The sequence below is a fragment of the Magnolia sinica genome, chromosome 3, assembly GCF_029962835.1.
Source record: "Magnolia sinica isolate HGM2019 chromosome 3, MsV1, whole genome shotgun sequence".
Taxonomy (NCBI): domain Eukaryota; kingdom Viridiplantae; phylum Streptophyta; class Magnoliopsida; order Magnoliales; family Magnoliaceae; genus Magnolia; species Magnolia sinica.
Genome location: NC_080575.1, coordinates 77,085,673 through 77,100,340, shown reverse-complemented (window position 1 = coordinate 77,100,340; position 14,668 = coordinate 77,085,673). Strand labels below are relative to the sequence as shown.

The 14,668-nt window shown below is 43.9% G+C and overlaps 2 protein-coding genes across 5 annotated transcripts; one reads left to right on the top strand and one right to left on the bottom strand.

Moving 5' to 3' along the window:
* Positions 1-1,113: 1,113 nt before the first annotated feature.
* LOC131240047 (probably inactive leucine-rich repeat receptor-like protein kinase At5g48380) lies at positions 1,114-4,129 on the bottom strand. 4 transcript variants are annotated; one of them, XM_058238058.1, is made up of 3 exons: positions 3,891-4,128; positions 2,669-2,935; positions 1,114-2,268 (listed from the first exon to the last, which is right to left on the bottom strand). In XM_058238058.1, exons 2-3 carry the CDS (start codon positions 2,810-2,812, stop codon positions 1,207-1,209), a joined length of 1,206 nt encoding a protein of 401 aa, XP_058094041.1. In that variant the 5' UTR covers positions 2,813-2,935; positions 3,891-4,128; the 3' UTR covers positions 1,114-1,206. The 4 variants fall into 4 exon arrangements, with proteins under 4 accessions (XP_058094041.1, XP_058094039.1, XP_058094042.1 ...); XM_058238056.1 differs by having other exon boundaries at positions 2,669-3,006; positions 3,898-4,128; XM_058238059.1 differs by lacking the exon at positions 3,891-4,128 and adding an exon at positions 3,742-3,882 and having other exon boundaries at positions 2,669-3,006.
* Positions 4,130-9,182: 5,053 nt separating this feature from the next.
* Positions 9,183-14,070, top strand: LOC131238943 (uncharacterized). Its single transcript, XM_058236521.1, has 2 exons — positions 9,183-9,645; positions 13,583-14,070. Exons 1-2 carry the CDS (start codon positions 9,183-9,185, stop codon positions 14,068-14,070), a joined length of 951 nt encoding a protein of 316 aa, XP_058092504.1.
* The last annotated feature ends 598 nt before the right edge of the window (positions 14,071-14,668 follow it).

Below are 14,668 nucleotides of genomic sequence, written 5' to 3'. Positions count from 1 at the left end.
ACTATTTCTTAAAGCCAAATTCAAGTGATTTTCACTTATGTGAACCACATGCATAACTAACAAAAATTCTCACATATGGCCCACCATTATATTTATGTGGATTCTACCTTGATCACTAGGTACATCACCCCATTTTAGTTGCAAGACCCAAAAATCAGCCCAATCCATTGTTCAAGTGGACCACACAATTGAAAACCATATATAGGGCAATGCTCACCCTCCAAACTATTACCCTTTGTGTAGCCCACCTGAACCATTGATAGGCTTGATTTTTTTGTCATGAGGTCTGAATTTTTGCTTGGCAGCTAATCGTTAGAGTGGATTTTATATCAACATCATAAGGGGATTAAGCTGATTTTTGGGCCCTACATGTAAAAATAGGGGACACACTTGGTTATCAAGGTGGATTTTACTTTAGCATCGTAGTGCCTACTAATTCTTGAAGTCAAATTCAGATGATTTTCATGTCTAACGTTACCGTTAGTAATGAGGGATAATCAGGTTTGAAATCACATCTCTTTTCAGTGATTTCAAAACAGAGGAATCGGGTTAATTTACCACCTTGGTGGAAGTTACCAAACAGGATCATTGTTTGATATTACCCTCAACTACTACCAATTACCACTGAATTCATGCTGCGAGATGACCCCTAAATGTATAAATTGAAAGGAGACAAAAAAAAATAAAAAAAATACACACTTCCAAATGAAATGCATGGTCTACCATGTTGTTTACATGTCATCTAACCCAATCAGCATGCGAAGCCTGCTAGGATTAATTAATGGACATTAAAATCGAAAACATTACAAAAATTTAGGTGGCCCCAACAAGTTAATATATAGGATATAAAATTGATTGTACGCTGATCCTTTTGGTGCGTTGTATCGATAATTTCTAGTATTTACGATGAGATGAGCATGAGGTGCCTCACCAGATGAACAGTTTTTTATTATTATTATTATTGTTGTTGTTATTATTTTGCAAAGCTTTTTAAAGGATCCGAGCTCTATAAACATTGATCACAAGTATCCATCTATCAAAATGCACAGATCCATTTAATTATCTATCTTCCATCTCGAAATATTTTAGATCAATGGAGTATGCAAGAGGGGATAAAAAAGAAAAAAGAAAAGAAATGCATTCATCAATCAAACGAGCATTTTCAATATACAGAAGAAGATTTCTCTGATCTACAGAATTCAAGGACTAAAACGATGCAGCTTTTCTCATTTTGGTGTCAACTACAATTCTTTGCATGTTCAAACCGTTCTGCTGAATTTCCTGTATTTGTCGCCTCACATTAAGTTCATCTGGGCCATCCATGTCGATACACACCTGAGGACCAATAGATCGTAGAAGTCGGTATACTACAAGCATTGTAAGCCTTTCCTCTGGATCAAACACAACACAAGCAAGCGCAACTCTCAGAAACCGGAGGAGCTCATCATCATAGCCCTTTCCTATCAAAGACCTGTCGATGGCGTGCCTAAGACGAGAATTTTTCTCAAGATAAGCAATCCATTCCACCAGAAACCCCTTGACGCCTTTTGGGGCATTCGCCACTTTAGTAGCCTTTTCGCCTGTAATCAGCTCCAGCAGCACTACACCGAAGCTGTATACATCCCCAGCTTGACTGGCCACAACCTTGCTTGTGAATTCAGGAGCAACCAAACCCATATCATCAGATTTGATGTTTGCATGGACACTCAGATGGGTGTTGAGAGGATCCAAAAGCGCGGCAGATCTGAATTTGGATATTTTCGGTTCGTAATCTTCATCCAAGAGGATGCGTTTGGAGCTTATATTGCAGTGAACTATGCAAGAATCGCAGCTGTGGTGAAGCCATGCTAGGCCTCTCGCAACCCCAATTGCAATTCTCAGACGCAGAGGCCATTCCATGTATCCCTCATGTAACTGCTGATACAAAGTTCCTTTGGGCATGTACTTGTATATTAAAAGCCTCTCTTTTCTGGCAATGCAAAAACCCAGAAGAGGAACCACGTTACGGTGTTTTAGGCGTCCTAGCATTGTCATCTCAGAAATGAATTCTTTATCAGAATATTGAGAATCACGAAGCCTCATAATTGCAAGGGAAGAACCATCAAGGAGCATTGCCTTGTACAGGATGCCTGCTCTCCCTGATCTGATAATGGTGTTTTTGCTGAAATAGTTAGTGGCTTTCCGTAGATTGTGCAACCTCATTTTTGGAACAGTCTTCTCGAATGTGGAGATGTGAACATTGCAATACTTTCGAGCGGTATGTTCCAACTGAAACATAAAATGATGATAGGATTAGAGAAGAGCAGATTTTTGCCTTCGGGGCATTGGATCAGGTATGGGTGTTTGTCAACCACTGCCTGAGACAGGGAAGATGTGATTGTAGATCCTGACCGCCCATCTAGTGGATCCTGTCCTTGGATCGTCCACAACTGAAAATTGCACCTATCTTACTGTCAGTTAGGATGACCACCATTCTCTCTAATTTCAACTGTGGGCTATCTACAGACATCGAACACTAGTTGGATGGCCAGGATACAGCAATGAACGCCCTTTCTGATCTAAGACGAGTCAGTCTATAACATTATAATGGAGTACTACATCCATGGAAGGAAAAAAATAATAATAATCTAAATCTCATTATGCGGGGAAAGAAATGAAATCAACTTGCCTTGATTTCGTTTGTATTATTCGCTTCGATTTCATCGTCCTTCTTTGCTGACACTCTACGGAAGAGGAAGAAGAGGAACCAAACAACTAGAAAGGCTAAAATCACCGACACTCCCACACCAACCGCTAACTGAACGTCGATCATCGAATTCTGGGGGGTCCTTCACAGGCTTCAGAGACACTCTACATAGTCCCGAATTATTGGGAATGTTAAACGATTTTACCCTATTAAGATGTTGGAGTTTCTGAGGAATCTGAACCTTCAACTCTTTGTGCCGGAGATTCAGGAAATTGAGAATTTTACAATTTGCAACGTCTGTCGGAATTTCACCAGAGAATCTGTAAAAAGAAAGATCAAAGGTCGTCACATATGGAAGACATTTCGAGATGTGGGATGGATCCGGAGAGTTCGTGTAATGATAGATCCAATCCAATAAAGGGATTTGCAGCTCTCTAATTCGAGAGGGGCCTATTTGGAACGTCTTTTTCAAACCCCTGGATTTGAAATCCTCTTGTTGTGTTTGGCTCAGAATATAGAATCCCGTGTAATCCAAAAGTAACTATGCATAGTCTATTAATAGGGGTTTGAATTTAGTAACTAAATAAATTTTAATATTTCTAATTAGTATACATATGTAATATTTAACCTAATGGTTATAATAAGCCTGTTGAAATATATACTTTGCCCAAAAATTATGAAATTCCAAGTCTCAGATATGCTACAACCATGAGATCACATCTGAGTGATTAACCAATGATTTTCAGCTGTTGATTTACATGAACAATGTTTGGACAGCGCAAACTACCGTATTAAAATAATTATAATGATGCAGTCAATAATCTACTGTTTAATTTGGAATATTATCAGTGGAAATGTGCTCAATAGATTAATAATCTAGTGACACACATGTTGCACATGCTAGTCTTAGAAGGATTTTAAATGAAATCCAAGTTTTCACATGTATTTCAAGCATCCAACATAGCTTCGGGCTCCACCACAGGGAGTACAGCTCAACCACGGCCAGAAAATGGAATGAAGAAGGAAGACTGGCTATGGTGTCCATGACTTTATACCTTCCTCTCTACTCATTAAAACCCAACATTAGTAAATACCCCGTTCGGCTCTACTCACATCATGCATCAAAATCCAAGAAAATCCAACAATAACCAGATGAGAAAAAGAATAAGAAATCAAAAGATGAGTATAATCAACAGAAATCTACCACTAACCTGGAAGTTCACGCGACACAAAAGCAAGAAATACATAACCCACGAAAACCATCAGGGAATTCAAATCCCAATGAATACCCTCATAAAAGTTCATTCAACTACCATTTTTGATGGAAGGGTTCCAAATTCAACGCGAAATCCTACAAAATAGTGGGATCCATAAATCCAAAAGCTGGATTGAGACGCAAGTATCATACACGTGGCCGCATCATTTTATTCATTCACGGGCAGATATGATTGAATTCACGCAAAGATAAGATTCCAAGAAACCAAAATAAGCGAGATTTAATTGATACTTGTCATCCCTATGCTTGTATATGGATCGTTGTACACGTGGAGTATATGTAACTCAAATTAAACCGTCAAATAATAGGGGAAATATATAGTAGATATATTACAATCCGAAAGCCGAATTATTGTGCAATCCTATCATTTGATTGATGGATGTTGAACTTGAACCCTTGAAAATTTCGATTTTAAACGTTCATCAATCAACGGCTTCGAAATTATTTCAAATCGTTTGATAAGCCATCTAATTTTCTTGGTACTATTTGAACGGTTAGATTGAGTTATGTGCGTATCTCGTATATAAAATTTTCAATGCATGCGTATGCACCATCACACTGCGCCGGAGTGTTTCAAGCTCGTTCTCATAAACAACAAAGACAGGATGACATTGACTTGAAATTTTTATCAAACGCGTTTTTTATTAGGGCTAGTTTCCGAGAAATAGTGGTTGGTTTGATTTTTAAGAATTGACTTTTTGATACTCTGGCAGAGTGTGATGGATAATACGCCGGCACTTAGGAATTTACATGGAAATTTCATGTGCAATACAATTAATTCAAATCAACTGTTCAAATCATGCGCACCAGCTTATTTGAATATCTGACTATCTGATTGGTGAGCATTTATTGGATGGTTACTCGTATCATATCAAATCTCCAATGTAATTGGAGAGAGTCTCCCTTTGATGGATCTCTCCCTTCCCTATAAAAACAGGGATGCGCTTCACCAAAGAGGTATGTCCTTACGTTCACAAAAAACCCTATTCATCATGTTGATCTCTTTTCTAGAGATCCTTCTTAGACCACGAGCTTGACTTAGGCATTAGAGAGTCCCCTGAACGAACCAGGGCCTCCTTTGTGTCTCACCTCTACTCGTGTAGGTTTAAGGGAAAGACGCATAGAAGGTCCACTGGAAAACTGCATCAACAGCTGTGATTTACGAAACATTTGTTTGTTGATCAGATAGTTCACCTTTCCAGTTCTACTAGTGAACGTCTGACATTCAAGAAATGACAAAAGGAAAGAAGAAAGCCCAATCTCCCCCTGTAGCGATCCCGATCGATACCGTACCTGCCCACGTCTAGGACGCAACTCCCGTTAAATGTCCTGAATGACAAGAGAGCCGTCGTGGTTCTCCACAATGCCAGGTGACTTTGGGATCGAGCTGACGTGGTCAGCAGAGACATGGTAGAGGCGGTCGACGAGACACTCTCGAGAGAGAGGTTGGAGACATCAGGGCCAATCTAGGCTACCTGAAGCAAATGATGGAGAACATGCAGCCTCTATATGCTCGTCAACTAGATCATCAAAGAGAGGGACAGTCAAGCCACGTCCGACCATGTGCCAATCCTCCTCAGCCTTCAGTCATGCAAGTCCCATCGTAACTTAGCCCGCAGCCTGCCTCTGCTGAGCCCGTTTCGTCTCATGTTTCAGGGACAGCTCGACTACCTATCTCTGACCTCCGGCATGAGATAGATCGGCGGAGGCATAGCAGAGCCCTGGTTGAGGCCACCGCCGATAGTAAGGATCCTTGGAGAAATGAACTACAAAGTCTGCAGCGACAAATCGCGGACATAAGGCAGACCCACCGAAGCTACATAGCTGCCCCATTCACTGTCGACATCATGTGAGCATGACTGCCGGACAGATTTTGGTTACCTCAAATAACCCCCTACACAGGGAGCACTGATCCAATGGAGGATTTGGAGTCATTCCGAACGTACATACATCTGGTGGGTCCCACCGTTATGTGACGAGCCTTCTCACTGACTTTAGCCGACGCAGCGAGACTTTGTTTAAACAACTAAAACCGAGGTTCGTCCGATCGTTCACCAAGCTCAGTGAGGCCTTCGTCACCAACTTCATCAGAGGGAAGAAGAGACTTAAAGCACCCACTCACCTGATGAACATAGTCTAGAAAGACGGTGAGTTTTTAAATGACTATATCAAGCGTTTTAACTCGGAGGCGTTTCAAGTGTGGAAACACTTAGACGAGACCGTACTGAACACTATCATGACCGGGCTGAGGGACAAACCATTCCTCTTCTCTTTGGATAAGAACCTTCCTACCACACTGGTAGAGTTCTTGAACCGATCACAAAAATACGCTAACGCTGAAGAGTCCCGGATTCTACGAGATGCCATCCAAAATAATAGATCTGCGACCAAAGAGCTAGCGAAGAAAGAGCCAGACTCGGCTAATACAAGCAAGAAGCATAAGGAGGATCGGTCTTGCGATGATTGTAGGGTGAACAAACGTCCTGACAGAAAATCCACTGCTTACACCTGCTGAACAAGCCTCAAGAGCAAGTGCTGATGGAGATAAAGGATGAGCGTTTTGTCCAGTGGCCAAACAAGTTGCGTGGTAAACCCGACAGAAGGAGCAAGAACAAGTACTACCATTTTCACCGGGATCACGGGCACAACATGAGCGATTGTTACCACCTCAAGCAAGAGATCGAGAGGCTCATCCAAGAATGTCACCTCGCTCAGCATGTTGATCAAAGAGGCAACCGAGGAACAGCAGATCGACAATCAGCTGATTGGAGAAATCCAAACAATCTTTGGGGGTCACAAAGGCGGATGGGACTCGAACAACGCTCAGAATCAGAGTATCAAAGAGCACCCAGTGACTTCTGGATTATTTGAAATTGTCTCCGGCATTTTAAAAATGGTGGTAGGCTATCGTAGTCTGGTACTTGAAGTGACGTGGGTCAGACATGAACTTCGTACAAACGTAGAAACAGAAAACGCGTGTGCGAGACCTGAACTGATCTTCAGACTTTTGACTATTATCTGTTGCATTTACTACCGGGACGTTTCCCCGAGAATGTTGGGTAATCACGTAAGCAAGTTTGCATTCCGAATCCCACGATAAAAGATAAACGTAAACAAATCATTAACTGAACCATTCGATTTTACGTAGAAATTTTTAGTAGGAAAAAATAAAATAAAATCACAGCACAAATTAATAAATAAATTCATTATCTAAAATGGATTACAAAAGAATTTCGATAAAGTTACACCCGTAAAACTCTAAAAAAAATCCTAAAAAGGATTAAGTTCTCAATGTTCTATCATAATCTCACAATTACACACACACATATATAAGCCAGCTTATGGAATGGACTAACTCTTCTACAATGACCCAGACCCATTGTAGTCCGAGCCTGTTATGACCTCCAAGTACAAGAGCGGGCCGATTGACAAAAATGGTAATGCAAACATGAGCGCCCTAAAAATAAAAAAATAAAAAATTTCAAAAGACTGACCTAAATTATGGGTCAGCCAAGGGTCGATTACGGATCGACCATAGCTCGGCTAGAGATCAGGCACAAACCGACCATAGCTCAGTTACAGGCTGACCACAGGTCGGCTATAGATTGGTCACAGGACGATCACAGACCGACCATACCTCGGTCATAGATCGGCTAGAGATTGGTCGAAAATTAGATATAAGATGATCATAGACCGGCCATAGCCCGGTCACAGATCCGTCGTGATCCAGAATAATTTTCTCAGTAGGATCGAGGCATCTTGAAAGATCTCAAAGCTTGAGTTACAAGGAGGGCTGAGTCATCCAAAACGACTCTTGACCTAGATCCGACCCAAAATCGAGCCAACATCTGAAGAGTCTTACGAATCTCGAAGATCTCTCTTAAGATCTCAGGGAGATAAGATCGGATCTCGATGTTTACGAGATCCTAAAATCTTGGAAAGATCCAGTATCATATCAAATCTCTAACGTAATCGGAGAGAGTCCCCCTACGGTGGATCTCTCCCTTCCCTATAAAAATAGGGATGTAGTTCACCAAGGAGGTATGTTCTTATGTTCACAAAAAACCCTATTCATCATGTTGGTCTCTTTTCTAGAGATCCTGCTTAGACCACGAGCCTGACTTAGGCATCGGAGAGTCCCCTGAACAAACCAGGGCCTCTTTTGTCTCTCAGCTCTACTCGTGCAGGTTCAAGGGAAAGACGCATAGAAGGGCCATCGGAAAACTGCATCAACAGTTTGACGTCGTCTGAGGGAACGACAACAATCAAGCCGTTCCAGTTCTACTAGTGAACGTTTAACATTCAAGAAATGACGAAAGGAAAGAAGAAAGCCCAATCTCCCCTTGTAGTGATCCCGATCACTACCGTACCTGCCCCCGTCCAGGACACAACTCCCGTTGAATGTCCTAAACGACAAGAGAGCCGTCGTGGTTCTCCACAATGCCAGGTGACTTCAGGATTGAGCTGACATGGTCGGCAAAGACACGGCAGAGGCGATCGATGAGATGCTTTCGAGAGAGAGGTTGGAGACATTAGGGCCGATCTAGGCTACCTGAAGCAGATGATTGAGAACATTCAACCTCTACATGCTCGTCAACCCGATCATTAAAGAGAGGGACAGTCAAGCCATGTCTAACCATGTGCTAATCCTCCTTAACCCTCGATCGTGCAAGTCCCATCGCAACCGAGCCCGCAGTCTGCCCCTGCCAAGCCCGTTTCGTCTCACGTGTCGAGGACAGCTCCACTACCTGCCTCCGACCTCCAGCATGAGATAAATTGGCGAAGGCGCAGCAGAGCCCCGGTCGAGGCCACCGCCGATAGTGAGGAGCCTTGGAGAAATGAACTACAGAGTCTACCGCGACAAATCGTCGACATAAGGTAGACCCACCGAAGCTACGTAGCTGCCCCTAAATAGACAGAATCCCCATTCACTGTTGACATCATGTGAGCACGACTGTCGGACATATTTTGATTACCTCAAATAACCCCCTACACAGGGAGCACTGACCCAACGGAGCATTTGGAGTCATTCCGAACGTACATACATCTGGTGGGTCCCACTGATGCGGTTATATGCTGAGCCTTCTCACTGACTTTGGCCGACGCAGCGAGACTTTGGTTTAAACAACTAAAAACGAGGTTTGTCCCATCGAGCTCAGCGAGGCCTTCATCACCAACTTCATCGGAGGGAAGAAGAGACTCAAAATACCCGCTCACCTGATGAACATAGTCCAAAAAGATGGCGAGCTCTTAAAGGACTATATCAAGCGTTTCAACTTGGAGGCGCTCCAAGTGCGGAAATACTTGGACGAGACCGCACTAAATGCCATCATGACCGGGCTGAGGGACAAACCATTCCTCTTCTCTTTGGATAAGAACCCTCCTACCACACTGGCAGAGTTCTTAAACCGATCACAAAAATACACTAACACTGAAGAGTCCCGGATTCTGCAAGATGTCATCCAAAATAAAAGATCCATGACCAAAGAGCTAGCAAAGAAAGAGCCAGACTCGGCTAATACAAGCAAGAAGCATAAGGGGGATCGATCTCGTGACGATCATAGGGCAATCAAACATCCTGACAGCAAATTCACCGCTTACACCCCGTTGAACAAGCCTCAAGAGCAGGTGCTGATGGAGATAAAGGATGAGCGTTTTATCCAGTGGCCGAACAAGTTGCACGGTAATCCCGACAGAAGGAGCAAGAACAAGTACTGTCATTTTTATCGGGATCACGGGCACGACACGAGCGAGTGTTACCACCTCAAGTAAGAGATCGAGAGGCTCATCCGAGAAGGTCATCTCGATTAGTATGTTGATTAAAGTGGAAACCTAGCCCCAACAACTGAGGAGCACCCGATCGACATTCAGCTGACTGGAAAAATCCGAACAATCTTTGGCGGTCACAAAGGCGGATGGGACTCGAACAATGCTCGGAAGGTCCATGCAAGAAGCATCAGACACCCGGAAGAAGAAATGATGGTCCTCGCTCGACCCTCAAAAGAAATAAAGCTAAAAGGATACAGTGTGACTTTCATCGATAAAGACGCCCGAGGCGCTAGTGAACATCTGACATTCAACAAATGACGAAAGGAAAGAAGAAAGCCCAATCTCCCCCTTTAGTGATCCCGATCGATACCGTACCTGCCCACGTCTAGGACGCAACTCCCGTTAAATGTCCTGAATGACAAGAGAGCCGTCGTGGTTCTCCACAACGCCAGGTGACTTTGGGATTGAGCTGACGTGGTCAGCAGAGACATGGTAGAGGCGGTCGACGAGACACTCTCGAGAGAGAGGTTGGAGACATCAGGGCCGATCTAGGCTACCTGAAGCAGATGATGGAGAACATGCAACCTCTATATGCTCGTCAACCAGATCATCAAAGAAAGGGACAGTCAAGCCACGTCCGACCATGTGCCAATCCTCCTCAGCCTTCAGTCATGCAAGTCCCATCGTAACTTAGCCCGCAGCCTGCCCCTGCTGAGCCCGTTTCGTCTCATGTGTCGGGGACAACTCGACTACCTGTCTCTGACCTCCAGCATGAGATAGATCGGCGGAGGCATAGCAGAGCCCTAGTTGAGGCCATCGCCGATAGTAAGGATCCTTGGAGAAATGAACTACAAAGTCTGCAGCGACAAATCGCGGACATAAGGCAGACCCACCGAAGCTACATAGCTGCCCCTGAAGAGACAAAATTCCCATTCACTATCGACATCATGCGAGCACGACTACCGGACAGATTTCGGTTACCTCAAATAACCCCCTACAAAGGGAGCACTGACCCAACGGAGCATTTGGAGTCATTCCAAACGTACATGGAGCTCCACAATGCCACTGATTTGGTTATGTGACGAGCCTTCTCACTGACTTTAGCCGACGCAGCGAGACTTTGTTTAAACAACTAAAACCGAGGTTCGTCCGATCGTTCACCAAGCTCAGTGAGGCCTTCGTCACCAACTTCATCAGAGGGAAGAAGAGACTAGGGCCCACCTCACTGTTTGTGCCAGACCAATGCAAATATCAGCTTGTTCCCAAGCTTTGGGGTGGCCCACTCATGTAGGCCCCACCTCGATGCATATATTCAATCCACGCCGTCCATTCCCCTCTCAACCTCATTTCAAGCGATGAACTGAAAAATGGTGTCAACCCGAGGTCCTGGCGGGCTATACCACAATAAATGGTGGTTTTCACTATTGAAACCTTCCGATTGTTTATACGACGAAATATGCCCAATATTGGGCTTGTTTTGCCGGTCGGCTCAAGCCATGGAGGACCATTGGAGAAAGGATGGCGTTTTGTAGATGTCAGACCCAGTTGTGGTAACCACACAAAAATCGAAGCAAAAATAAATAACTACCATTCGTTCAGGATCACGGGCACAACATGAGTGATTGTTACCACCTCAACAGATGTTGCAGAGGCTATCCGGGAATGTACCTCGCCGGCATGTTGCAAATGAGAAGCTCCGACACCGGAACCCACTGATGTTATTGTCATCTAATTCGGTCAAATGGTGGGCCCTAAGGTCGACAAAGCCCGTGGGACTTCGATCCATCCAAGACTCAAGGTGGCCCATGCAAGAAGCATGGGATTGAACATCTACCTTTGAAACCCTTAAGGGTCCAAAATGTTTTGGATCGGGTGAAATTTGCTTACCCTTCATCTAGGTCTACTTGACCTTACCAACGGGTTGGATGACATATCGACATTATGGTGGGCCCCAGTTGGAGCCGCATTTTGGTTATGTGTTTTATGCCATCGTTCTCGTGCCGTAGCATTCGTGGAGCCGATTGAATATCCATTGTATCCCCGTCCGGAACGGCCTGGGTTTCCTGGGTGCAATGTTGTGTGTCCGTATGTGTATATATATTTATATATATATATATACTATATATATATCGATACTATATATTATATTATATATAATATAGTATAATATATACTCAATTATCATTATATTATATCTAATATCTGGTGGTAGGGCCCATCTCAGTTTACTTGTGGCCCATGGTTGAGGCCCACTTTGATATATATGTAAGGCCTATGGGTCAAGGCCCATTTGATGTATTAGGGGCCCATGGGTTAAGGCCCATTAAAATGTATTGGGGCCTATGGGTTGAGGCCCATTTGATGTACATATGGGGCCCAATTGGTGTGGCCCATTTGATATACATAAGACCCATTTGATGTATTCTAAGGCCCACGGGTTATGGCTCATTGCAATGCACATAAGGCCCATTGATGTGGCCCACTTGATGAATATGAGGCCCATATGATATGGCCCATTTGATGTATTGAAGGCCCAATGAGATATACCTAAGGTCCATTGCAATGTGTAATCCCAACATGATTTATGTAATGATGTTTACGATGGGCTATACCTTGGGAGCAATGGCGGTTTGACGTCCCCATTGTAAGTATAGTGTTGGTTAAATGTCTGCATTATGACTTCCCCTAGGGCCCATTGTTAGGCTCGTATGTGTAATGTGTAGGCCGTCTAGGCCCATCTTCGTTATGAACATTATCCATCCCATATAACATGTTTAGTTCCATGATTCATGATCATATGCATCATACGTATGCTTGATATGAGAAATGACTGATCATAGCATATGCCTTCGAGCAGATTGTTTAGGGGCTCCTGTACAGGGGGTGTTGCCCTACATGAGCGCACGATACGCGCAAGATTGCTATATGACTGGATAGTGTGATTCATGCATTCGCATTGTGTGATATGGTTACTGTACGCCCTAGCGACATCAGGGCCGTAGCCTCCACAGGCGTATCGTGGTTGGCAGGATTGGATACCGAAAATCTTGTTCTACATGGGGTGCTATAGATATCCCTGGGTGAAAGTTCCTAAACCCTTATGGTACCAAGAGGTTGCTCCAACGTCTAGACCGAGTGGGTGCATGAGCGCCGAGTGCCGATTACCAGACGGTTGCGCTTTCCACTGTGTCGTGGTCGGTTGGAAGGGGGTGCGGCCTTACTTGCCTAAGAGAGGATAATGTTAGAGTGAGTCTGACCAGCTCGAGGAATGGGTCCGCTATTGACGAGCCGAGCCCGATATTGGCAGGCGGATAGTGAGGTCTTTTCCACTCACCTTATTGCGCGCGATGGGGCGGCAATCTGGCTTGGAGTGTACTAGACCCCGGTGATATTTCAGATTTTGAGCTGTATCGATATGTGGACTTAGATGAGGATTTGTATGCTTGAGTTGCATTTCGCATTGCATGGCCTTGGTATGGCCGACATCATTCTTTGCACCGCATGGCCTTGGTACGGCTAATGGTATTCTTGGCATTCATCAGCATGTTCCGCATTACTCTGATACTGCATAACTGCATTACCACCTTGAGCATACACTTTCACCACCCTCTAAGCTTTCTATAAGCTTATGCACGACCGTTGCGTGCAGGTGACGTTGGATCGCAGCAGCGCTGAGGCTTGGGCGCGTGGCAGATCATTTTGGAGTTTTTGTTCATCTTCATTGTATTTCCCTTTATGCTCATTGTACTTGTAAAGTTTTTGATCATAGTGGAAATGTGATGGAGTTTTTGGTTGTTGTTGTGGGTTATGCTTATTACGAATCAAACTGATGTTAAAAATCCTCCTTGTAGCATCCCAGAATCGAAACCTAGCCCCGACAACCGAGGAACAGCAGATCGACAATCAGCTGATTGGAGAAATCCAAACAATCTTTGGGGGTCACAAAGGCGGATGGGACTCGAACAACGCTCAGAAGGTGCATGCAAGAAGCATCAGACGCCCGAAAGCAGAAATGATGGTCCTCGCTCGACCCTCAAAAGAAATAAAGTTGGAAGGATACAGTGTGACTTTCACCGATGAAGACGTCCGAAGCGTTCACCACCCTTACAACAACGCATTAGTCGTCACTCTCACCATAGCTAATTGGAAAGTTTTTCAGATTTTGGTCGACACAGGGTCATCGGCTGATGTTCTCTCCCTTCAAGCATTCGATAAGATGGGGATTAGACAGAACTCCATTCGTTCCGTCAAAACTCCCCTAATGGGATTCTCCGGGGGCAAAGTTATGCCAGATGGAGCTCCCTCACAGCCGGAGACGACCCAAATCAGACCACTGTGATGGTCGACTTCCTAGTAGTTAACCAACCGTCCATCTACAACGCCATCCTGGGCTGACCGATGATGTACTTCCTTCGAGCAATAGTGTCAACCTACCACCTTGCTATAAAGTTTCCGACCGAGCATGGGGTAGGGCTAGTCAAGGGTGATCATGTAAAGCTCCGTGTTTTCAGGACCCGAGTATGACCTGTTGCCCAAAAACTCAAGTGTTAACCTAAAAAAAGCCAAATTCCATATATAATCTTTTTCTTTTATTAGAGTTAGCAGATAAGCGTAGAATGGACAAGTCAACATAAAGAAAAATTTTCATTTACACTTAAAATATACAAGAGGTTGCCCATAATGACTTATACAAACCCATGTCTCTGAAATTAACAAGTACAAGATTTACATAATTTGATACATGAAAAATAATAGAAAGTATGTAAATATAAGCCACAAGACAACGCAACTCCTCTTAGCAAATACAGTTGTGCATCCCTGGCACTTGTACCTGGCTCCTCATCAGTCTGAATCTCAAAATCACTTAAGCCACCTGTACGGTTATATATTTGATAGATGAGTGGCCAACTCAGTGTGAATTCCCCCCAAGATTACAC

Bases quoted from the DNA above. Each gene is read 5' to 3' on its own strand.
- LOC131240047 (XM_058238058.1), bottom strand. From the start codon at position 2,812: ATGATCGACGTTCAGTTAGCGGTTGGTGTGGGAGTGTCGGTGATTTTA. The intron at 2,269-2,668 runs GCAAGTTGATTT...TTTATGTTTCAG, and splicing joins ATAATACAAACGAAATCAAG to TTGGAACATACCGCTCGAAA.
- LOC131238943 (XM_058236521.1), top strand. From the start codon at position 9,183: ATGAACATAGTCCAAAAAGATGGCGAGCTCTTAAAGGACTATATCAAG. The intron at 9,646-13,582 runs GTAATCCCGACA...TCCTCCTTGTAG, and splicing joins GTGGCCGAACAAGTTGCACG to CATCCCAGAATCGAAACCTA.